The sequence below is a fragment of the Chironomus tepperi genome, unplaced genomic scaffold (genome assembly GCF_022539635.2).
Source record: "Chironomus tepperi strain 1889 unplaced genomic scaffold, CSIRO-AGI_Ctep_v1 contig_335, whole genome shotgun sequence".
Lineage (NCBI taxonomy): Eukaryota > Metazoa > Arthropoda > Insecta > Diptera > Chironomidae > Chironomus > Chironomus tepperi.
This window is the reverse complement of record NW_027226457.1, coordinates 1285428-1310978: the sequence shown is the minus strand read 5'-3', so window position 1 is coordinate 1310978 and position 25551 is coordinate 1285428. Positions and strand designations below refer to the sequence as shown.

The 25551-nt window shown below is 32.4% G+C and overlaps 4 protein-coding genes across 7 annotated transcripts; 3 read left to right on the top strand and 1 right to left on the bottom strand.

Annotated features, from left to right (window-relative positions):
- Positions 1-1105: 1105 nt before the first annotated feature.
- Positions 1106-25433, bottom strand: moody (G-protein coupled receptor moody). 4 transcript variants are annotated; one of them, XM_070643866.1, is made up of 9 exons: positions 24543-25433; positions 12479-12709; positions 6310-6450; positions 6069-6239; positions 5856-5983; positions 5648-5801; positions 5117-5577; positions 3578-3682; positions 1106-2467 (listed from the first exon to the last, which is right to left on the bottom strand). In XM_070643866.1, exons 2-9 carry the CDS (start codon positions 12682-12684, stop codon positions 2403-2405), a joined length of 1431 nt encoding a protein of 476 aa, XP_070499967.1. In that variant the 5' UTR covers positions 12685-12709; positions 24543-25433; the 3' UTR covers positions 1106-2402. The 4 variants fall into 4 exon arrangements, 3 of the variants coding, with proteins under 3 accessions (XP_070499967.1, XP_070499965.1, XP_070499968.1); XM_070643864.1 differs by lacking the exon at positions 24543-25433 and adding an exon at positions 21792-21956; XR_011544670.1 differs by lacking the exon at positions 24543-25433 and adding an exon at positions 21792-21956 and having other exon boundaries at positions 2435-2467; positions 3887-5577.
- On the top strand, positions 7665-12783 carry LOC139093217 (uncharacterized). Its single transcript, XM_070643863.1, has 4 exons — positions 7665-7785; positions 10587-11227; positions 11291-11982; positions 12077-12783. Exons 2-4 carry the CDS (start codon positions 10704-10706, stop codon positions 12466-12468), a joined length of 1608 nt encoding a protein of 535 aa, XP_070499964.1. The 5' UTR covers positions 7665-7785; positions 10587-10703; the 3' UTR covers positions 12469-12783.
- On the top strand, positions 13734-15709 carry LOC139093180 (probable 4-coumarate--CoA ligase 1). Its single transcript, XM_070643791.1, has 2 exons — positions 13734-14295; positions 14357-15709. The coding sequence occupies exons 1-2, from the start codon at positions 13772-13774 to the stop codon at positions 15444-15446; spliced, it is 1614 nt and encodes a 537-aa protein (XP_070499892.1). The 5' UTR covers positions 13734-13771; the 3' UTR covers positions 15447-15709.
- LOC139093292 (sperm flagellar protein 1-like) lies at positions 18272-18995 on the top strand. Its single transcript, XM_070643973.1, has one exon. It carries the CDS (start codon positions 18330-18332, stop codon positions 18993-18995), a length of 666 nt encoding a protein of 221 aa, XP_070500074.1. The 5' UTR covers positions 18272-18329.
- Positions 25434-25551: the final 118 nt, after the last annotated feature.

Sequence of the window (25551 nt, the reverse complement as noted above, 5' to 3'; positions counted from 1 at the left end):
TACTGTGTGGTTCCAGTCGAGGCTTTCCTCCAAGGTGTGTGCCGCGACACACAGGTTGCTCATCGCCAGGGGGGCCATTGGGAGCAGGTCCCACTCTCAGAACTCCTCAAAATTTTTAAAAAAAAAATCAAAAAATAACGGATAAAATTTTCTGGCTATGCCTCTGGCCACCAACTGGCCATCACTGCCTCAACTAGTGATGTTTACATAGCCTGCGGTAAGCGCCATGTGACACATACAGCAGCAATATTCAACCGCATAAATGGATTCATCGTCTTCGAACAGCTGTGTATAAGAAAACCGCAGAAATGTGTAAGCCACAAAATGTGACTTCTATTTAAAGTTTCGTTGATGTGTAATGATATGAAAGCCACAAGTATGATGACAATAATAACCTATTAGCTATAAATTTATAATGTAAATAGTATTCGATGAAAAAAGAGTTAATAAGTACTTAATAGATGTTTAAATGCGATAATTTCATTATATGAGTCAGTTGTGGGTAACTTGTGTGGCGAGGCATATGCTTAAACAGTCTATTTTTCGCGTTAGATAATAAGTAAATGGCTGCTTCTAGAGTAATTTCAGGAAGTCAAACTGATGTGCATCAAAGAGACATCAAATATAATTCATCAATTTGTCAGCAATCAGGTTCAGGGACGTTGCCATAGAAGTTAGTCATAAAGATGGAATTATAGTCGACGTAACCTGGACGATCCCCTGCTGTAAAAAATCAACCTTGAGCACCAGGAGGTGGGGTTCTTTCCGAGCCTCAAGTCAAAATTTCATGATGTCAAATCACTTTCAATTTTCCAAGGAAATTATGGAAAATTTCTTTGAAACTTAAACTCTGCCTCGCAACCTTGAAGCATCCAACAGCTTAAATGATAATTTATCATCATGCCGTGTCAAAACAGTCTGATGACATTTCCATAGTCTCGAAATCTATTTAAATTCTTTAACCAAAATCCAATTCCAGTTGATTTTAATATACCACCCACGATTTATCGTCCACAATCCACGACGCACACAAAAAAAGCAGAAAGCATTAAAAGCTTAAATTCAAGAGAATAAAATCTTGATAAGAAAAGTGAAACACATTCAATTATATCGTGTTGTTTATTTGTCTCTCTCTTGGTTTTTTATTATTGTTTTCTTTTATTTTTATCTTTTCATGCTTATTGTCTAGCTTCTTATACATATAGCTATATTATTTGGCATTACACAATCTTAAATTTTGATGTGATAAGATTTTTACAAAACAATTTATGAATAACAATGGGGAAAAAGCTTCTTATAAAAAACATGAAATTAATCTAGTTGGGAACCCCATTGATTGTCTTCTTCCTTACTACTTAGTTTAGATTTATTAAAAATTGGAATTTTGTAGCAAAAAAAAGCTTTGCTTCTTGGGAATAATAGCGAAATAAATGGCACAAGCTTGTAAATTTAGATGGGAAATTGTTGATATGTATGAGAATATTGCTAATGGAATGAGTATGAAAAGACAATGTTTCGCATGTATATTCAAGGAGATTGAAAAACGGTTGGGATTTGACTAATTATGCTGCTATCTTAGACTCAGAATCATCCTAAGTCATCAAAACTGATCAAAAGGAGTTTTATCAGTTCCGGTTCATTGAATCTGAACTCATCAGTTCCGCACAATTAGATCTGAACTGATCTCGAGCAACACAAAAGAAGAAGGCTCCACACTAGAGCTTTAAAGGCTCCCCTAATTCTTTTTTACTACACCAAATGTAAGCCGGCATATCCTAACAGAAAATTCCATAGAGCTTTCTTCAGTTGTATCGTTCGAGGTTACATCGTGTTCAGAAGACTCTTTCAAAATCCTTTTTAATATTCATGCCTTAATATGATTTCTGAAGATATAAATTAAAATAAGAATAAATAGCCTTAAAGCTGCACATAAATTATAAATTTCATAGCTGCTAAATAAAGCAGAAATAATAAATATTGATCTGAACTGCATGCTCGAGCTCAAAGTTGACTTGAATTTTAAATGTAATTGAGTCGACTAGAATCGACGTTTCCATACAAAATTCGAGTCGACTTCAAGCTTTGCTGCATAATCCAAATAGCATAGACGAAATGGAAACTGCATAGAAAAGACAAAACAATATACCCTGGTCGACTTCAGCTTCTCGTCGGCCTGAATACATCCTTTTTACTTTTTCTACATAGCTTGCCTTCCGATAAAAGAAGCTCGATTTTGGCCACATAAAGGATTACCTTAACAAATAAATTAATTGAATTTCAATATCTTAGGTACCAAATAATATTTAATAAATTTTAAGCAATATTTAACATCAATAATATTGCATCAACAAAATAATAAAGCACAAAAAATAAGAACCTTATTTACAACTAATTCTAATGACTTAACAACTATCTGATGGCTCTTCCTTACTATCTGCTATGGCGTTCGCTAAATGTCTGGGGGTGTCTATAAAAGCAATAAAAAAATATAGGAAATCATTAATGATTGACGTTTGATGGACAAAAAAGTAACAAAAATTAATAATTAGTGAATAAAAGCTAAAAGCAATTTCTACGTGATATATTGATGCACTAAAGTCACTAAGACGTACAAGTTAGTTAATTGATGTGTTTAAACTTTGACATTAAATTGTTAAAATATAGAAAATTCAATGAAAATTGATTTTTAATGGCAATAAGCTATAAAATGATCCAAAGCTTTACAATGTTCCTTAAGCAAGTATGGTATTGACTGACGACAGCAGCATTGATAATTGACAATCTGTTGATCATCAGCGACAAACGTCAACAACAATCTTCCACAGATTTCTGCTATCTAACGACATTAAACACTGTTGGTCAGAGAACAGAAAATGTTTCTCCAAACTTCCCCACAACATAGTCCAAATGGAACTCGAACCCGCGTCCAATGATTTCCGGTCGCATGCTTCTGATCCGGACTGATATGGAGCGTGTCGCAAATCACAATTAAATCTTCTTTCTCTATGCAGCGTTCATTACACAGATCTTATCGTTGTATTAGATCAGATTGTCAACTCTGCTGCTGATTGCCATGACATCACTTGTTTGCTGTTAATTAGTGTTCGACAGAAAACTTCATGTTCTGCATATCCTGGGTTTTGCAGACCTGTAGTTTTTGTCGAGTTCCTCCTTTTCACTAATTATTCCTTAAAGCTAGTGAATTAAGCGTATTAACCAGCTATGATTTTCCCAGGTACAAGGCACAGCTTTAATGTTCCCAATTCCCATGTTAGTATTACCCGAAAAATGATTAGAAAATGAAGTTCGACCAAGAACTGCAGACATGCATTTCTTGCATTTTAAATGCAGATACCTGCAGTTTAGGACGAACCTTATTAGAAAATTTAACAACATGCAATCACGCCAAAAATTTTAAATTTTGATTATAAATTGAATTTCTCGCCAAAAAAAGCATTGAATGACAAGTGAATAGGAAAAAGAAGTCAAAACAGGACAGAAGATAGAAAAGAAGAAAAAAAATACAAAAAAGCTCAAAAAATTGTAGTTTCAATTCTTATAGCTTGACTTTCATTACCTTGTGGTGGGTGTGAAGTGGTACGATACGCATCCTCGATCGTCGACACCATGGTAAGACTGTGGTTCGTATTGCTGTACACGAATGCGAAGTCTTTTGTTTTCTCTGCATTATAATATGGATTGGCAATGGCAAAATGCATCAAGATTTTAGAAGAAGGTTTCAAAATTTTCATTCAAAATCGATTTCGTCAAAATCATAAAAGTGAATGAACTAAGTATTAATAAATTATTGTTAAATTTTCTATTTTCTCATGTAAAAAATATAATTAAATTAAAATCATATGAAATAAAAAAAATTGATCCTTACAAAGTGGAAGAAGTAGAAGTAGAAATAGAAGTAGTAGACCGGAGTAGGAAGATGATATACAGTCAGTAACAGGTTTAATGTATGCAATATTATATATCGCAGTTTGTTGGTTAATTCATGTCAATTGACCCCCGGGTAACACATTATATTAAGTATTAAGTACATTTTGTGTATGTGAGTGAGTTTATGTCCCCCAACATATTTTTTTTAATCATTTCGACCAATATTTTTAAGTAACATAAATTAAATTATAGTTTTTATTTCATAGATATATGAAAATATATGAAGGCAGTGAAGGCAAAAATATATAAAAATAGAAAATTTAAAATAAAAGAAAAAATTATCATTAATAAATTAATTAAAATTCATAAAATGTTAGTAATTTATTAGGAATTTATTATTCTACGACCATAATTTGATATAAAAGCTACAATCTCCTATCACATTTAAAAAAATTTGTTAGTACCTAAATATTACTTGAATGTTCAATATTGAATGGATTTGTTGTCGATTGAAAATGTGCAGTATAAGACTAACTTCTTAGCGTATTCTGGTTGCATGATTGTCCTGTGATATGCCTATTTGAGGATATATACTCGAATAGCACAAGTCGGTTAATCGATCCAAAATCCAGTACTAGACCAACGTGACTCTTCCGTGGTGCGGAATTTTCGGTCGATTAACTGATTTGTGCTTTACAGCAATGACGCAAGGATGGCATGAACTCCTCTCAATACGACCCTGACAGCAGCTGATACATTTCCTTCTTCTTTTCTTTTCTTTAATTAATAGGATACTCCAAAAGAAAGTTATCCTTCATTAAACCAATCATCCAGACATGGTCACGATAATTTCTTTCACGCAGTGTCCATGCCAGGACAGCAATTAACTTAACAACCTCAAGAGGTTAAAGTACGATTAATAATACACAACCTCGTGATAGAATTAAATACCACCACCTGCTTAATCTTTCTATAATTTAAGCTTCGAAAATAAAATCAATATCAAGTCAAACTCTACTTAATTATTAATATCCTAATAACTTAAACTTTCTTACTAAAAATAGCACCAAGAAACTTTTCACATGACAACATATCCATTCAATATTGAACTTCAACTCAATAAAACACCTAAAAAAGTCTCCTCAAATAAAAAGTATTAAGTACACACCATAAAAATTACTAAAACATAATTTCTACAATAAACTCCGACTGAGTCTTAGAGACTTACCGCCATTAGAGCTAGCACCATGTCCAAATGACAATAATTTTGGTGTTCTACACATGAGAACTGTCTTATATGCTTGTCTATATTGCTTATTCATAATGAAATAAATGAAATTGTTTATGCACGCAGACAAATAGATCATAATGTAACCGAATATGTGTAGACCCGGCCATTGAACGTCTTTGTCAGCAATTTTGATGATTGTAATTGGCAAATAGCACGCGAGAAATGATAAGAAAATTGCTAAAACCATTTTAGTGATTCTCCATTCATTTCGCTTCTGTTTTGCTTCACGTTGATCTTTAAGGCGTGTAGATTTTGCCTGCTGTAATCTATTGCCACTCTTTATATCAGTTTCATTGAGATTATTGTTTATACTGCCAGGTATTTGTGTCATTGTTCTTTGGTTATTGTTCTGGAGGGATGGTTGTGAGCTTGCATGTCGTCTCATTCGAGATTCAGATCTGAATGGAAGTGACAGAACAAAAGAAATTAATTTAAATCCTAAATTACAATAAATTGAAAAGTCCTTACTCATGGACGACCCAAAAAATTCTCGCATAGCAAGCAATGATGATGACGCATGGAATGATAAATGCTATAATAAATAAAGCAGTCTTACTGCTGCGTCCTTGCGAGTCGGGAAGAATTGAACACGTTTCTAATTTATCGTCATATCCAAACATTCCTGTTGATTCAAATAAGTTAAGATTTTGAAGATTAAAGCATTATTTCTACTTACCCCAAACACCAAAGAGTGTCGGCAGCTGAAAGCCGTAGCTGAATATCCAACAAAATATTATCATTGTGTAAACGTATACTTTCTTATAGACTCGTTGGTAAATACTGTTATGGGCTATCATTATGTAACTGATAAGAGATAAAATTTACATTAGAATTGACGATCCAGAATGACGTCATCTAGTGGACATCATAAATTAATTCACTTCCTTACCGATTCATTGTGATCATTGCTATGCATAAAAGTGAAACTCCAACATTTCCATACTGAATAAATGGCACAAGCGTGCATAAAAATTCACCATGCGTCCATGCACCATGAATATATCTCACAGCCATAAAGGGTAGCACAAGCACGCAAAAAAGGCAATCAGCAGCACATAAACTGAGAATGGAAAATATTTGTATAGCGTTAAATTTATTCACATACTTTAATAATGTTTTGGTTAATTTACCTTATAATAAAATCAGCTGCAACATTTCGTACTTTTGGACATCGAATTAGTGCATAAATTGTCAATAGATTGCCAAAGATTCCAGCAATCATAATCAGTATTGTCGCTGTAGCTGCTATCGTTAGGAGCGGCCGTGAAAACCTGGAAATTGAAAAAAGAAAAACGTTAGATTTTATGGATATTTTTATAGCTCAAAATGATTGCCGTCCTCCTAAGGGCGTTACGAAATAAGTGAACGACCCCAAAGTAATACAGCACATACATTGTATAGCACAGCAGTTATTAAAAAATTATGTAACCACAGATCGACAATTAAAATTTTAATGTCTATGTTTATCTCGTCAAAATCTTATTAGAACAAACCGAGGGGAGAACAACATGTGGGAAACAACATTTCCCACATAGCCATATTGTTGATAGGAAATAGATCAGAAGTTCCTGCATAATTATGTAGAACCAATAAGTTGACATTTTTGAATAAAGCCAATGTAATGAAACATTTTGTCCGGTCAATTGGCGGCTTCCGGTAAAATCAGAAATCGTAGATAAGTTTTGTTAGATCAGTTTTATTGAGCTGTTGGCTCATCACATAGCCTTAAATCTTGAAATCATTCCTAAATTCGATAATTAATGATTTTAATTTCATTCATATTGCATTTATAAACATGCCTGAAGTTGGCTGCGAATGAAAAATTTCACTAGAAAATTTGAATTTCAAAAAACCGTTAGAAATAATTGTAAGTAGAAAAATTTCCCATCATGTTGTTTTCCCCTCGGTGCAAAGCGTATTTTAAGCATATCCCATTAAATTGTTATCAACAAAAAATATTCACATGTTGTCGCATGCTTTTACTCATTTTTTAAAAACATTATTGCACCCAACTTCCTTTGAAAAAACATGTCAATTTTTTATTGTATTGATTTAAAGTTGCCCTAACGTACAACAACAAGCAAATAAGGACGAATATAGTCCATAAAGTTACTTTCCATTCCCAGAGAGGAGTAGTAGTAGGCAGGCATGCGAGAGAGTAACAAACACGTGAATAAACAATTTTCCGCTCAATTTTATCCGTTCCGAAACAGAAAGTGCACTTACTCGCATGCATTAAAATACAATAATAATTATTCTCTCAATCGACCTTGTCATTAAAAAAATAGCTGTAGTTAGTGAGATACATGTTGAGAGATAATAGTAATTGTAAATAAAAAAAAAGCCAATGAAAAGCTTCGAGAAAATTTATTAAAAAATAAAAAAGTAAACTCGACGTGAGTGAGAATTGTGAACATTTGTGTTATAACAAGTGTCTGATACGGTAGGATATTAAAGACAAATGTGGAAATTATTACGAAGAGATATATCATATCAATTTGAACGTAGTTGTTGAACGGCTGTTGACAGAGTAGTACGGGAAAAAATATTAATGTCTTCATAATTTTTTTAAGGAACATCAAGAAAGACGTTGATTGTCATAAGCGGTAAATAAATAATTAATTTTTAGTGATAACTTTAGTGCTGGTATTTGAAAAAGTTTCTACAGTTAAGCATTTCTCGAAAAAAGTAAATTGAAGATTCCTTACAAGATCTAGATTAATTCAGGAAATAAGATATTCATAAACTAAGTGGCAATGAATAATTTCTAGGTCAAAATTCCGTACATTAGCAACAAAGTTTATTTGATTTGTAATTACAATTTAATTCTGATCAAAGCCTTCTAGAGGATGTCTTCATAATAAATTATCGTATTATGAAGGACTTGCTAGTGACTAACAGGTTTTGAAAAATTTAAAGTTTGAAGTTTTTCTTTGTAATTCTTGAGAGAAGTGGATTCACAAGAACTTTAAGTCGAAAAGGATGTTTTACCGAAAAATCGACTCGACTACTTCAAAATTCAAGTCGACTTTGGGCTCTGGGATTAATGAATTTTTTGATCCACTACAGACTAACTGTAGAAAAATTTTCATGGAACATCATCAGTTAGTATCAAAAGTATTTTACGACACACCATAAAAGTATACCCGGAAGGTACACAGAGTAGATAAAGCTGAAAATCCAATCTCATACCAGCATGGCTATGGTCTTAGGGTAGATTCAGTGAAGTCTGACATTATCCCTAAGTCAAGTCGACCTAAGACTGGGTTGATGGCCAGTTCTTTGTCGTGTGCTTTTTGGGTAAAAATGCTTTAAATGTTTTTGAGTCGGAACATTCAGAATTTCAAAATGCTAGAAACATAGCTTTTTTTTTCCAATTGGGGAAAGGATGTATTTTAGGCTACTAAACCTAGAAGAACTCGAAGTCGACACGAATTTTATATGAAGTAAAATCAACTTGAATCGACTTTTCCATACAAAATCCGAGTTTACTTCGTGCTCCGTAACCTAGTCGATAAACCATCCCGGTACAAATTTAAGGATCTCACTCCAATTTATCACAATTAATGAGAGTTTGATACCGTCAAAGAAAAATTTTTAAAACCAATAGTTCTGATGAAATTTATGTTTGTGTGATCAGCTGAAACCTTGAAGGTATAAAAAAAATTAAAAAATTGGGATTAAGAGGAATTTTATTGAATTATTAATTGTATATACCTCAGCTGAAATCGATATATATCCATTAAAAAAATTTTAAAATGTTTAATTCATTTGAAATGAATTATTGATTCAGAAGTCATTTATTCCTACTAGGTATTGTTACTATTGTCATATAATTATATGTTGGAAGCTCTAGCTTCATCAGTTATAATTATACGCATTTCATTTGTTAAGAATTATTGTATAATAACATGGGAATAGAAATTACTATGAACTTTTATTCTAAGATTAATAAACTTTAATTTAAAAATAGAAGTAAATTCCACACATTGACAGACCCTATCCTTAAGTATGTATATATGTAGTAATTATCTTTTTATATACGTGTGCATTTGTCAGAAAAAATATAAAGTTCGTGTCAAAAATTTGTAACTGCAATCATATTAGATACAATATGTAGTTCCTGTCATCTTGAACAGCAGGCGGTTTTCAATAGAAATTTAAGAGTTCCTGTAGAACTTTTCATTCTTGAGTCAGTATTGTCTGTGACACGCTAAGTGGCAGACCATCTAAGGAGCTCATATATTAGAGTTACTTCCTAAATAATTACATACAGTTCTTTTATCAATTTATAACAATTAGAAAACTAAAGGCAAACTTGACCCTGGAAAGGGATTAATTAACCTATTAAAATTGAGTAAGTTCAAAGTTATTCGAGTACAACTGAGAATAGTAAGTCGGAAATCTGATCAATTAAGAGTGATTTTATACATCATAAAGTGGTGGGCAGGAGCGTAGCTAGAAGATCATGAGGTTAAAACCCAAAAAACCAGGATATGACCCTGGTGGTGGTATGCCTTGACCGAAGCCACACGCGGCACAAGTTTTAGAGCATTTAAAAATTTGTGGTAACATATTAGCGTGCCGCAGCACACAGGTTGCGCGCCACTATAGTAAAGTCATTATCACATCAATAGGAATTATGACTGAAATAACTAAATGACTCATATTGATAAAATTTGTGCTTATCCCATCGGAGAGTTCACATAAACAGTAAACAATTTTGCACCTGCACCTGTTTTGTGTTTAATATAATATCTTAGAGTTTGTTACTAAGTAAAGTATGGATCTTCAATAACAATTTTATAATAAAAAACTTAATCGAACTTCTGTGCCGCACTATTTACAGGCAAACACGTGGAGGGTACAATTGATTAATTGTTTGCTGAAATATTTCATTCAGAAATACTCGCATTATTATTGTTTCTCTATCTGTTAATGAAGCTGCTCAATATATTCTACATTTTATAATTATTCCCTATGCAAATTAAATTGAAATTGGAATTGCTATGGAGTAAATTTAAATGAAGTTAAATAGCTTAAAATGAGATTTTTTTATGATTTGTTAGATAAGTTTCAATCGTTTAAGGCAGTGGTGGGCAATCTGTGTGTCGCGGTACCACCAACGTGTGTCACAAAAGGTTGCCCACCACTGGTTAAAGCTTATCTTATTATAGACTACCATCTGCTAAACTAATACAATGAAAATTGCCTAAAAAGTCTCAAATCTGACAAAATGTGCCACCGTACAAAACAGTTAAGCAGCCCCTGATCAGCACAAAGCAAAAAATTTTATTGCCTCATTTACTTATGTACTCCTAAGATATATCAATTTTATGTCAACGAAAAAAAAATTGACTCAATCTTTTTACTTATCTTTATTATTATTATTCCTTATGTTTTCTAGGTACAGCGTATAACCAAAGTACAAAAAATTGATAAGATAAGAAGTAAGGTGATCATACTTATTCAAAAAAAAAATATCCATTCTCAGTAGTGAGCAGAACTTAAGTATTGAAACACGATGGCACGTTTCGATTCAATTACAAAAATTCTTCATGGTAGAAAAATGCCACAAATTTACGATCCAAACATATCCGTCGGTCAAGTGATACTGAATGTTATGTTTAAAAATAAAAATAAAGTAATTCAAATAAATGACGATGATGGAATTGAGGTGAATTGCTCTCAAATGGCAACAATGATGACAAATGTAGCGAAAAATTTATACAGACTAGGATTTAGAAGTGGTGATATTGCTGGATTGTTTGCATCACATACAACATACGTGGCACCAGCAATATTTGGATGTCTACTCGTAAGACTTCCAGTGAATCCCATCGAAAAGTCATTCAATGTTAATCAAATTGTGAAAATTTTTCGAGAAACGAATCCAAAGGTTGTGTTCTGTGATAATGACGTGGTAGATAAATTGATGGCGGCATTAGGTATTTTAGAAAGTGAAGCAACAATTGTGATACTAAATGATAGAATTGAGGGATTTATTCACATCACTGATTTAATTGCTGATTGTAACGTGAGCGAAGAGTAAGTATGTCATTAAATGGACGTCCTGAAACATTAAACCTTAATACTTTCTATCAATTTTAGTTTCATTTATAAGACAACGGACGAGAAGAACTCATTTATAGTTTGCACATCAGGAAGTTCAGGAAATCAAAAATTAGCTCTCATTACACACTTACAGCAACTACAATCATACATATGGACGCATGATTTTGATGCAGATTCATTTGATCTCAACATGACTAGTTACTACTGGCTTGTAGGACTTAATAATTTAATATTTCGTACGCTACACACTCAAAAACGGCTGATAACTTCAAAACAATTCACACCTGATTTATTTATCGACTTGATAGAGAAATATGAAATTAATGTGACCTTTTTGATAACATCACATGTTGCTTTATTAACAGAATCGCCAAGATTTCAAACAGCTGATTTTAGTAGAATTAAATATCTTAAAACTGGAGGAATTTATGTCTCTGAAAGTTTAAGGAGGACTGTTCAAGAAAAGCTAACAAATGGAATCGTTATTGTCGGATATGGAATGACAGAATTTTGTGGTGTACTGTCGGAAACTCCACATGACTGTCAATTGTCATCATCCGTGGGAATTCCATCAATAAATACAGATGTAAAAATTCAACTAGATGACGGAACGACTGGATATTTAGGAGAAATTGGTGAAATTCTTGCCAGAAATCCAGTCGCATTTTCTGGATATTACAAAAATAAGCATCGCGCGAAATTCGATGACGAAGGATGGCTGCATACTGGTATGTATTTTATTTGAGAGTCATTCACTTATGCTGGCCATTTGTGCCCAACCCTAATCGAACATCCAGTAATAATTACTATTCCTCTTTTAAGGCGACATGGGATACATTGACGAGAAGTACGAAATCAACATCATCGGCCAAAGGACATTTGCTATTAAAAATGTAGTTAATGAAATATTTCCATTTGATATTGAGAACAAAATTTGTTCATTAAATGGAATAAATCAAGCCGTTGTAGTTGGAACTCCTGATTCTATCGAAATAGAAATTCCAACTGCACTTGTTGTTCGTGATTCTAATAGTGATGTTGATGAGAATGACATATTGGAAGCGACCAATGATCTTCCAACATACAAGCATATTCGTGGCGGAGTATTCTTTGTAGATTCATTGCCAACAACAAATTCAGGCAAAGTTGAACGTAAAAAGTCAAAAGAACTTGCAATGAAGTTGAAAATTGAAAGAGAATCAAGAACAGAATAGTAACTCATACCTGCTACTTAGTTCGTCCGTTTCTCCATCACCATTTTGAATCTCATTGTCTGCTAATAAGGCTGATGTTGCTGTACTTAATACACGTGTAATTGATGATACTGTTGTGGTTGTCATTGTTGATGTAGCATTGATGATTTCACTTGTCAACAAATTTTCGCCATAAGGAGCTTTTGAACCACTGCCATCCACACCAAATCTATTCATTTTTGCGTCTATGAAACTCAGATAACTGAAAATAAAGTATAAATTTTATAAGATAACTAGATTAATAAGTTCTCAATAAATAATAAATTCTTAAGAAATAAAGAAATTTGGTCAATTTTATTATTAAAGCATAGAACTCTCTTAGCTACAGTTACTTAATATACAGTTTAATCACATGTGAATTTCAAGGACATCTCACTACTGGATAATGTTTTATATAAGATTGAATGACGCAATTTCGTATGAATAAGCTAATAAAGCTTTTTGGGGTTTTGAAGTTATTCGAAGAAAATTCGTCATTAAGAGGAAGGAGATCAACTATTCAAAGTAACTCCATGCTGATTCATAAGGAATTATTATTTAGTTTGATGATTTTGCATGTCAAAGTTTGAGAAACTTAAGGTAATTGAGGATCTTTCTCTGAATACAAGCAGCATTATATTCTAATTTGGCTAGAAACAGAATGGTACATGGGGCACAGGGGAAGAGATAGGCAAGGAGTCTCTGATTTTGTAACTGCTTAAACAAAATAATACACATAGAGGGTGGGGTCTGAAAATTCGTTTTCCCGCGCGCACAATATCCCAGAATACTTAAAGATAAGCTTTTGTATCATATTTCTATATAAGGAAATGCACGCGCAGAATATGTCATTGAGTAATTCAGTGTTGTACAAACATTTTTGCGTCGTGGCACATCTTGGTGTTGAGCCACGACCAGATATGGACATGTAGGTATTTTCAGCATATTTAGTGCCGCAGCACACAGTTTGGACAACACTGGAGTAGTTTATCATGTCCAAAACAGAAACCTTATCAGTTCTGATGTAAGTAAGTCCCCAATTTGCTTCTAGAACAGGAAATTGGTTCATATCATGGTATTTTTAAAAACATCGGTGAATTAGGAGAATGATACAGTACAAATTTTTATTTACACAATTTCTTTACTACATGCTAGTATGAAGCTATAAGTGTATTTAAAAAGAGAGTTCAATACTAAAGCATTTCTTGATAAGATAAAGTCTAACGTGTGAGATTAAACTAAACAAACTTTTTAGTTTATTAGTAAATTTAACGACGTACAGACGATGGCGAAATTCGATCCAAGAACCAAAATATTAAGCAGTGAAAGATTGCCTCAAATGTACGATCCCAAAATATCTGTCGGACAGGTGATCCTCAATGTGATGTTCAAAGAACCAAACAAAGTGATACAAGTAAGTGATGATGATGGAATTGAAGTAACTTGCTCACAAATGGCAGAAATGATGACTAATATTGCAAAAAATTTATTCAAAATTGGACTAAGAAGTGGAGATGTGGCAGGAATTTTGGGAGCAAATACAACTTATTTATCACCTGCGATCTTTGCATGCTTATTACTCAGACTTCCAATGAATCCAATCGAAAAATCATTTGACGTCAATCAAATTGTTAATATCTTTCGGGAGACGAGACCAAAAGTTGTGTTTTGTGACCACGATGTCATAGATAAATTGATGACTGCACTCGGCATTTTAGAAATTGAAGCAAGAATTGTCATATTGACAGAACGAATTGAAGGATTGTTTCATATAAGTGACTTTTTACAAGAAAGTTATGGCTATGACGAGTAAGTGCACTTATCAGCTTCACGAAAATACAAAACATTGATAAAAATATATTTTTGATAGGTTTATATACAAGGTCAATTCAAGTATAGAGACATCATTGATAGTATGTACATCAGGCACTTCTGGACATCCAAAATTAGCTCTTATATCACATATACAACAACTTAATGTTTGCATCAGAACAAACAACAATAATAATGAAGGTGTCAGTTTCAATGTATGCAGCATGTATTGGGCGATGGGAATCAATTACTTAATTTATAAGACTTTGAATGCACAGAAGCGATTACTTACAAAGAAGAGATTCACACCAGACTTATTTTTTGATTTGGTTGAAAAATATGGAGTAACAGAAACATTTTTAGTTCCACCACATCTTATGCTTCTAGCAGAATCAAAGAGATTCCAAACTGCAAACTTAAATTCCCTTAAATGTATATTCACTGGAGGACTTTGTGTCTCAGAGAACATAAGACGAAAGATTAATGAAAAATTGTTATATGGAACCGTGTCTGTGATTTATGGCACAACTGAGTTTTGTGTATTGATATCTGAAACATTGCCAGATGGACCAATAACATCATCTGTAGGAATTCCAACAATCAATACAGAAGTTAAGATTCAACTTGATGATGGAACGACTGGCGGTGTTAAGGAAATTGGTGAAATTTTAGCTAGGAACACAATTAAGCCATTAGGATATTTTAAAAACACTCCAAAAATCAAAATTGATGATGAAGGGTGGCTGCATACAGGTGATATGGGATTTATTGATGAAAATTTTGAGATCAACATCATCGGACAGAGAACATTCGCCATCAGGAATTACTACAATGAAATATATCCGTGTGAAATTGAGAACAAAATAGAAGCACTAAGTGGAATTGAAAGAGTTTGTGTTGTTGGGCTGCCAGATCCAATTGAAATTGAAATTCCAGCAGCACTTGTAATCCGTGAGATCAACAGCAATATTGATGAGAGTGTCGTAATGGAAATAACGAATGATTTACCAAGCTATAAACAACTCCGCGGGGGTATTTTCTTCATCGATACACTTCCTCTGACACCTTCCGGAAAACTTCAAAGAAAAGAGGCCAAAGAGATAGCAACGAGGCTTAAAATTGAGAGAGAATCAAGAATGCATACTTAATATTCAAAAAGATATCCTTTTTATGAAGAATAATCATCGTTTCCAATCGAACAGCTCAAAAAAAGGTTTACTTCTATTTCCATCCCTTAGCTATAAATAATAAATGTTCAGTTGTTGTCGTGAAAAATGGAAAATAAACACTCAGCCATAAACTTTTGTGGTGTTTTGAACTTTCAAACAATTTTTCTCATGCTCATTGAAGAATGGAAGTTCTATTTACACACTAAGATTTGTGGCAGTTCAATCGAGTATGAGAAATAAAATTATTTACTTTTAGTACTCACAAAATACAGCGTTAGAGTGCTTTATGATTTTCACAGGGGCGAAGCCAGGACTTATTTGAGAGGAATCGAAGAAATTTAGGGAGAAGCAGGGGAGGGGTGTTAGGGGGTCCGAAAAGAGGGGTTATGACATTCGATTCGACTTAGCCTTTTCAAAGGCTTTGGTGGCTTAGATCGCCAGTGCGTCACGACACTCAGTTTAGACAGAACTGCACTATATAATCAGATACTTGAAATTTCGAAAAACCCTTCAAATCTATTTTTATTTTTCCGGCATCATGTATCATTCTGATGATGATAAGCCATTTCAACGTAATCGTTAAATAAATTGAGTTAATGTAGTGAAAGTTTAGCATAAATAAATACACGATTATGATATAAATGACGATATAGAAAAAGGGAGAAAGAACTTTTATAAACCTCATAAATACATGTGTTGTTGTCACAGTTCATTGACTTATTTTTTACGCTCTCAATATTTTCAATAGGCTTCTTCATTCCACGTCTCATGTGACAAAAGGAATATCTAAGAAAGATTTTATGCTTCTGATATGACTCATGACTTTTTGGTGGGCTTTAAAGGATATGATATGTAAGTAAGTTGATGTATGAGAGCTTTAACCTGATGTGAGGCATGTGTTGTTGTAAAGAAGATGGTAAGATGTATTGTAGACATAGTAAGACAGGGATTGGGGTGTATTCAAGAGCGGTCGAGTGTCAGACCTCCTTCTCACCCTTTTTTTCATGAAGCTAAGCCCCTACGTGAGAAATTTCCCAACACCCTTCTAAATTTTGCTCATTTCTCATTCCTTAATTCTGGCTACACCCCTGGCTGTAAGAATCCAAAAATAGCAAGCATGGCATCAAAAGTAGAACAATTCTTATCCACATTCCTTTCTATTTATTGTTTATATTTTTGTATCCTTTGCCATGTCACAAAAATCTGCAAGAACAGCATTAAACATTCATACAGCATCTAAAAATAGCAAAACAATTGGTGCCGCTGATTCCGATGATTTATTAAAAGTAAATTTTTTTATCCTCTAAATTGTGCTTAATCGACGAAATGGAATCAATTTTTTCTCGCTTTGAGTTCATGTGTGCTTAACAGATATTCGCGAATTTACACAAAAAATTAATAGAAATTGTTCCAAAAAAGCAATAAACTAATAAATCTCACCAAATGAAATTTATTCATCCTATTAGATCCTAAAAAAATCACCACGATTATCATGATAGAACAGTTGAATGACCAAATTAATCTTTATATTAGGCACAATGAGCGGATCTTGAGTGCTTCATGGAATAATTTATGGAAATGATCAGAGGATGTTTTCATGACATTGACAGATTCTTGTTAAATTATGAGCAGATTCATCAAAATACTTGACATATGCTTTATGTGGAACCTTATCACAATTGAGAAATATATAGGACAGAGTAATAATTTAATGATGCTTCATATAATTATTTAATTAAAATCGAGTGAACACCATTGAGTGTAGTTTTTATTAATAATGATTTAGTGAAATGCACTCATAAACTTTCTAGTCCAACTGTAATTTGAGGAGAGTTGCAGTCAGTTTGTCTCTCAAGTCAATACACAAATTGAGTAAGTTTTATGGTCTGGTCAAGAACAAACCTTAGTAAATACTAGAAATTTCGTCTTTAAGCTTAATTTATCAAATCACTTTCAAACTAAATCAAAATTCTATTTTTTTCAACCTTCAAAAATCTCAAATGCGTCTTAAAATGTCCATGACTCAACTGCAATCTTCAATATTTTTTATTATTCTTAGCTTGACCTTTATGCTCTCTCAAAACTCGATTATGACATTTTTATTGGATTTTTTTCATTAATTCATTATTGATAGGCCGTAATTTCATTGACTACGCGTAATTTTAATCATTCTTTATCTCTTATTGAATGACATTTATGAAGAAATTAAATTGAAATTTTGAGAACTAATCATGTCTAAGTGATTCTTGAGTAGCTATGTCATTTTTTGGGAAATGTTTATTTTGTCTCGCTTGTTTAGACGTAATTTATTGATGAAACTCTCATTTTAGGAAATTAAAGCATAGCAATTGCTTCAATTATGACATTGAGTTAGAGTACGGGGTCTTGTACAAATTAAGCGGTTACAAAGAATAATATTTTTGCCTACCAGCATGACAAAAAATTTCCAGAAAGAGTTGAAAATTGAGAAATGATTTAGTGTTGTGATTTACTGCTTGGGGTTTTGTATTCTTTGTTTTGACTCTGCTTGATGCTGATTATCACTTGAGGATTTTTATGCTCTTAGAGTGGCAATTATGAATTTGTGGAGAGTAATCTTCAGGTAAGAATTACAGTATATTTTAATGCTATTAAGGATTGGTTCCCAACATGGGTGTATTCAAGTTGGGTTCAAACATGCCCCTGCCAACCGTAATCTTAATATTCAAAAGTCAATGCTAATGATTTGGCTAATTCAAATCTCAGTACACATTGATTGAAAATTCCCAAAAAATAATTCTCAAAGTAACCATTGAAATCACAACATTCTCATTTTTAAAAAAAGTCAAATTTAAGTAAAGTCTTAAAAAAATAAATCAAGTCATGTTAGACGCATATGAACTTCAGGATGTCTTAAAATGGGTTGATAGCTTTACACTATCACGTCCAAGTAAGAAATTAAGTCGAGATTTTGCTGATGCTGTTTTATTGGCCGAAATATTGAAGTACGAATTTCCGAAATTAGTTGAATTGCATAATTATGCTGGATGTTTTGCAATTAAGGAACGAATGAAGAATTGGGATATATTAAATCAAAAAGTATTGAAGAAATTACAAATAAATTTGAAACGTGAGGAAATGGAAAAATTAGCCAAGGCTGAGAGTAATTGTATTGAGCAGCTGCTTCACAATGTCATGAATAAGATCAAACTAGTCAAGGAAATGCAGATGAAGGAACTAGAAAGAAATGAAAGCTTATCAAATATTGTAACAATAACAAAGCAAATCGGCGATCATGTTGAGATCCAGCAGGTCATTCCATATACAAATTTTGAAGAGCTTCAAGTTAAACATGAGGAACTTCAACAGGAATTTGAAACACAAAAGTTGCATGTTCATGACTTGGAAGAAGAGATCAAGGAACTTCGAAATGCTCTTGAATCAAAATCTCAAATAATTCAAGATTTAGATGCACGGCTTGAAGAGTCTCGAAAGAAATCTCATTTGTCGATGAGCTCAATCCGAAAATCACTTGCAAATTTATTCTGATTGAATTCCAATAAAAATCTATATTTGATGTGAGTTTTTCAATAAATATTAAAACCAGTTTTAAGTTCCAGGCAGTTTTAACTTAGTTACAGTAAATGTCATCAATATAGAATCAACTAGATGAGTTCATTCCCTCTTGTAAACAATTGAGCTTATTTAAAATAAATTAGGAGCTCCATAACAAAAATAAAATAGATAAATAGCTTCAAAAGTACTTCAAGTACCATATTAGTGTCCCATAAAATCACTCATAATGACATTAACCTTAATTCACTCAGATTTTAAGTAGGTAAGCGTTCTTGAACAACACAAAGACCGACAAGTTGTACGAAATTATAATTCTGCATGCACAATAGACATTGCGAACAGGTAAGATTGAAAATAATTCAAAACATTTCTCACTCAATTATTTCGTCGAGTACGCAAGACAATGCAATTGTCAGATTTCTGAAATTAGTCAATCATAAGCCAATACAATAACTTCACTTTGATCAGCCGGCAAGTTGGCTGAGTTAGGCACGAGATCCCCGTTAAAAATTTGAATTTTTTATGACCGTTAGATTTTGCAACTACATATTTGAATTTTTTAAAGCCGTTGAGATTTGTATTTCAAAAAACCGTTATTTATTTGATAATTAAGTACTGATCACTGAACAAAAATGCTTTCAAGTCCCTCAATAGCACGAAGACTATCAACACTTTATGATATCTGCGTAAAATAAATTGTTAATTACATTCTTCATGCTCGATAAATTTAAATTAAATATTCAGTATTGGAAATGATGATAAAATTGCGATTCGCGAGTAAAACTTTTTATTGACACTTAAAAATTAATTAAAAATGCAAATTTACTGCCTTTAAACCACAACAAAATATTAATAAATTTTCCACACTTAACTCGATCGTAAACAGCTGATTAATATTCAATTAATGTGACTAGCACAATTTAGAACGAAAAATTTTCGAGGGACTGTTTTTTGGGCGTCAATAAATATTTGCTGTATGTCTACAACTTTTTCATTCATATTTACGGCTGCAGTATTCAATCAAACAAACTCGGAATCGTACGTAATTCATGATGAATGAAAATACAAAAATAAAGTTGTCATTTTTGTGCTGTCTGCCGCGCTCACACATGTCATTTTGACAAAACCAAAGAGAAGCTTGAATCAATGGACAAAAAAGATTAGGCATGGAATGAAGTGGAAACAAAATATTTCTGTTGATCAGCGAAGGCGGCTTCATTTGTCAAGAAATTTCACTCTAAATATATCTGTAGATTTATATAAATACACGAGCCATAATTTAAGGCCTATACACAGCATGTGTGGAATATGATGAAAGAAAGATGATGACCATCAATGGATAGTGATCATATCCAATTTTAGTCATACGGTAATGGTGACGAAGAGTGTGATGAAATCAACAACACACATTGTACTTTAATAATGCTTAATGTAAATTGCTGATATTTTTCTCTTGCGGAACTGTATGCAGAAATACAAAATAAAAAGCTATCTACTGCAAAGTCTTCAAATGGCCTTGCCAAAATATTATAAAAAAAGATCGTGGTTGAAATAAATTTAATGATGAGCGTCGATACTCAATTGTTGTTAATTTATTGATGAGTCATGAAGACGATCATTTTTCATTGAGAAATTTTTCATCGTTAAAATTGGATTGCAGGGCTGTTCACTCGGATCTGGACTAATCTGGACCTATTTGGACTGAAACTTCAGACATTGAGCATAGCTGAGGCTATTGATAATTGATCTAATTTTGTAATTAAAATTCCTAACGACTTTGAAAAATTCAAATTTGTCGTTGCAAGAAATTTGCACAAAAATGCATGGTTGCTGAGATCTCACGCCTAGCCCAGCCAGCTTGTTGATCAAAGTGAAATTATCCTTTGATCCCAACACTGACTTTGTGTAAATATAAGTATTAAGTCCACTCACGAGTTATGTAAAGTACATTGTAACCTCAAGCATTCTTGTTATTTTTTGTCATACATAGCTACAGCTAATAATTTGTTTCTGAGTATTTCAACAGGTATTTATGTGGACTGTAATTGACAATATTAATGACATGTTGAGATTTTATTAGACCAATAATTTTTGAAGAAGCTCTTCAAACTTATTCGATTGTGTATTGTGTATTGTAAAATTAAGTTGTTGGTGAAATTATATAGGCTTGCGTAAATGTTGTAGCAAACAATAATAACTGAGTATTAGTTACATGTACAGTAATTGCAACATGATTATTAGCGTGAAATTTGAGAATAAATTTAATTGAGTTCTAATTATTCAGTTAAATGCTATAGAAATCTAATTAGAGCAAGCTAGTTTGAGCAAACAACCAGGAAGCATTTACAGTCAAATCATTTCATCAGGAAGTTTCAAAAAACATTTGCAAAACAACCGGCACTTCAAAGTAAACTTCCCGATTTTTCATTCCTCACTAAACAAAAACTTAGCTGTTTCCCAATTGACATATTTGATGACTTAAAACATTTCGTGTCATAATGTTTATAAATATTTGATTTTCTTGTCACGTCACCCTTAGACAAACAATTGAGTAAGAAAATATTTATTTATTTTTTTTTATCAAATTCCTCATTCGCGACATTTATACGAGGTGTGAAGAATCAAATATAAAGAAAACATTCTTGTGCACTTGATAAGCTTGGAAACGACAGTATCGATACTCTTATCTATTTTCAATACATATGAAGCAATTCCACTTTACTTTTCAATTTAACGTTTAGAAATGCACTACATGAGTAATTCCATTACCTCAACCTCCAATATGACTTTTTCTGTCTTTGATCCATTTAAATGCACTTCCAACTCCTTCCTTTTTAATTGACTTCCACACAATTCGAAGAATTTTTTTTTGTTTTAAAAACAATTTTAATCGAATAAAAAAAATTTAGACCCGCATTGTGTATGCATCAATTGCTAAGCGATTACTGAATGTAGAAATAATAATGACATTGTTGGCTAGTGTGCTAGAAAGATGTGAGAGAGGAGGCGATTATATGCCATGTTAAGATGCTTCATATACAAATTTTATTATAGCAATTAATTTAAATTGAGAAGGCAAATAAAAGAGCAAAAAAATGGATGTTTATATTCTTACACTTGGTGACAATTAATTGCTTTATATTTGAGTATATTCGCCTCTGTTTTGATGTCATTTTATGCACATAAAAAAATTTCAAATGTGTTGCTTCTTTTGATGTTTGCATCATAATTCATTAAGTTATGTCAGTGAGTCTGCGTATTTTCAGACCGATTCTGACAGACGATTAGATGACAAAGCAAATAAGTATCTCGCAATGTGGTATTTTGAGAGGGGTTTCCTAGTTCATTTTAATTAAAAAGTCATCAATAATTGCAATAATTTTATTTGCGACGCTTCATCAGGGTGGTGTGGAATGTTTGGAAATCAATAGGCTTCTATGAGAAGGGCACATTGTTAGGAGACCAAGTGAAGATCCCATTAATATAGTCTTTAAGTCTGATTTTGTTGTTGACAAAAGAGCTCGAATGCGGACAAAGAACTCTTGGAAAAAGGCTGATGATAGAGACAGTGAAGCATTTCTATTTGGTAATTGGCATGGATCAGCTAGCGATAGAGCCAGTTTTAGACCATGGATCACAGGTGATCTGTACGGTTAGAGAAGTAAGTAAGTAACCTGATCTTTAATATTTTTGTCAAGATTTGAACCACTACCTGAACATTATGGTCTGTAGACTTCATTTCTTGGCTATTCCTTGACAAGACGCTTATGTCATATTTTGAATCTAATAACTCGCATTGCATCTACGACATAAATGCGTCTCCCATAAGATAATTCCCACTATTTTCACACAATCCCATGCAATTCCTTTGTTGATACATTTTTTACTATTTATGCAATTATGATGTTTATAGTATATGCAATTAAATTAAATAATGGGAAGTTACAGTTCATCAAATTAATTACATTAATTTTTTTATAATTTTGCAAATATTTAATTGAATTTTTATTGCATGAACTTCAATTATGGATTTTATAACTCAACTACCGAATATTTCGATCATATTTGCCCCAATAACGGATGCAGTGAATTAGTAAAGTGTTTAAAGGAACAATTTTGTGTTCCAAATGAATCAACATCATCGTCATTTTTATTCCCGTCATTCACTTAATGGTTGATAAATTGACTCCTATTGACATTAATTAAGCAGAAAAAGGTCATATGATGATAATATCAATCACACTCTCACCATTTCTGGCTGTGCTACGTTTATAAATTTAATTTAGTCTTAAATTTTGAGATCATCAAATTAAATTGATTCATTTTTAGTAGTGTTGGATTTTGAAAGTTGATTTTTACGTGCCAATGCAGTTTCTGAGGCTTAAAATATTTTTTTGAGTACAGATTTCTACATTTATTTTGGACATTTAAATTGGCAAAAAGACTTTATTTATCATTCATCAATGACTATTTATACAAATATTTAGCATAAATTCATCACCATGTAGACAGATGAATACCTCAATCGTTCATCACTTTCTTTAAATAAAGAAGTTTAAGACATCTTAATTAGGTGTTTGATGAATGTCTTAGACTTAACATGGGCATCATTTCACTCTTTAGGTATTATTTTCATTCACTATTTTCGTACAGACAATATCATTTCTGATTTAGAAATTTGAGCTGATTTGAAGATTTATTACTCGTATTGAAACATCAGAAGAAGCGGATAGATAGCATTAGTTGTGTAAAGTTTCAAAAATCTAGTATCAATTTACACTGGGATCACAAGTCTTAATCTATATCTTGATGGTTTGATTGTTGATCAGACAGAAAGCGTATGATTGCGAATGAGACTCGAACCCACGTCCTACGATTTCCGGTCGCATACTGAGTTATCAGGGATTATTCGACTATATGGAAAAATTTCATTTATAAATTATACATCTTCTGTATCTCCCTTACTACTGCACTTTCAATGAAAGGGCTGTTTAAAGGTAATACAGGAATTAAATTCCAACAACTACTAATCTTCATGAATTTATTCAATTGTCTTTAAATTGTTCAACTTTAATATAAATAACAATTTGTCGTGTATTACAGATTAACATATAAGTCAAATCTAATTTGTTTGTTGCTAAAATGGAATTAACGCTTGTTTGCAAATTGATCGAGAATTTCAATAATTTTTGAAGGTGTCCTGAATGCATTCAATCGAAATTCAATCTTAGAATATTCGAATAGATCAGTGGTCAGCAACCTGTGCATCACGACACACATTAGTGATAAGTCACGACCGAATTTATACTGAAAATTCTCGGAATGAAGCCCGTGCCCCTAAAGGCCCCCCTGACTACGCTAATGTGTCTTACAGTCTATTTAATTAATTTACTGATGCCAAAAAACTGTTTTAAGATTTCAAAAAATCTCAAACTGGAAGTATTAAAAACCAAAAATTTCAATTTCCCTTCCAAAAACTTTTCATAAAGTAAATAAATAAACAAAAATTAAAATTCTTACATCTCAGATTTCGTCTATGATTTTTTTCTTATTCCTTTTTCTGTTGCTCTACGTCGTTTCTAGCTGCTCTACTAATCCAACAGATTTATAACTTCTTATTGTTTTCTTTACTTAATCCTTCTTTACCTCTCACTGACACTACTTTATTTTTTGCTCTCCTTTCCGTCTTATCACTTGTTCACTTTCTTCTTTTATTTTTGTTTTAAGCTGCTTTAGAAACACAAAAGTTTCGTCTATTATATGCAAAATTATGCACTCAGTTGGTGATTACTTTTATGCAAATTTTTTCCTTAATGCACTTTTAAAATTCTCTTGAATTTACTGTTCATGTCATACAGCGTTTGGAGAGGATTATGCGTCGCACTTGTAGATGATCATCAAGTCATTCCTATGTGATTCACCGTATAGTAATTTTTATGAGTTGGAATTTTTCTAATCTTTATGAAGCACAAATTATCTCCTAAAAGTCACACTTTTGCTAGTTTTATAGCAACTTTAACTGAATATAGCTCGCAAAATTTGCAGCACAATAAAATAGAAAAGACAAAATAAAAGCAATTTCAATTTATCGTTCATTTTTTCCTTAGTATTTTGCTTATCAAGAACAACAACAAATTAATGACTTGACAGAATTTCCGTTTAATGTTTCAATAAATTGAAATAATTGACATTCATCCGTTCTTATTCTTATCAATATTCACAAATAATATTGGGCAATTAGCGTCGTAATAATTATTTTGATGTCACACATAAATCCGTACACTGATAAATATGCTCAAAAAGAAGCCCCCTCACATTATCGTCACTCCGGTCTGTGTTATCAAATTAAATTGAGAATAAATAATTTTTTTGTACTCAAATCTGATCCATTCGACTTTTGAATGAAAACTGAAATGTGGAACTTTAAACAACAGAAACAAAAAAAAAAACACAACAAACTCCGGTGTGTATATATGCAGTGGTATATGGAGAGTGTGAGAGGATGGTGAGAGAGATACAAAATAAAGGC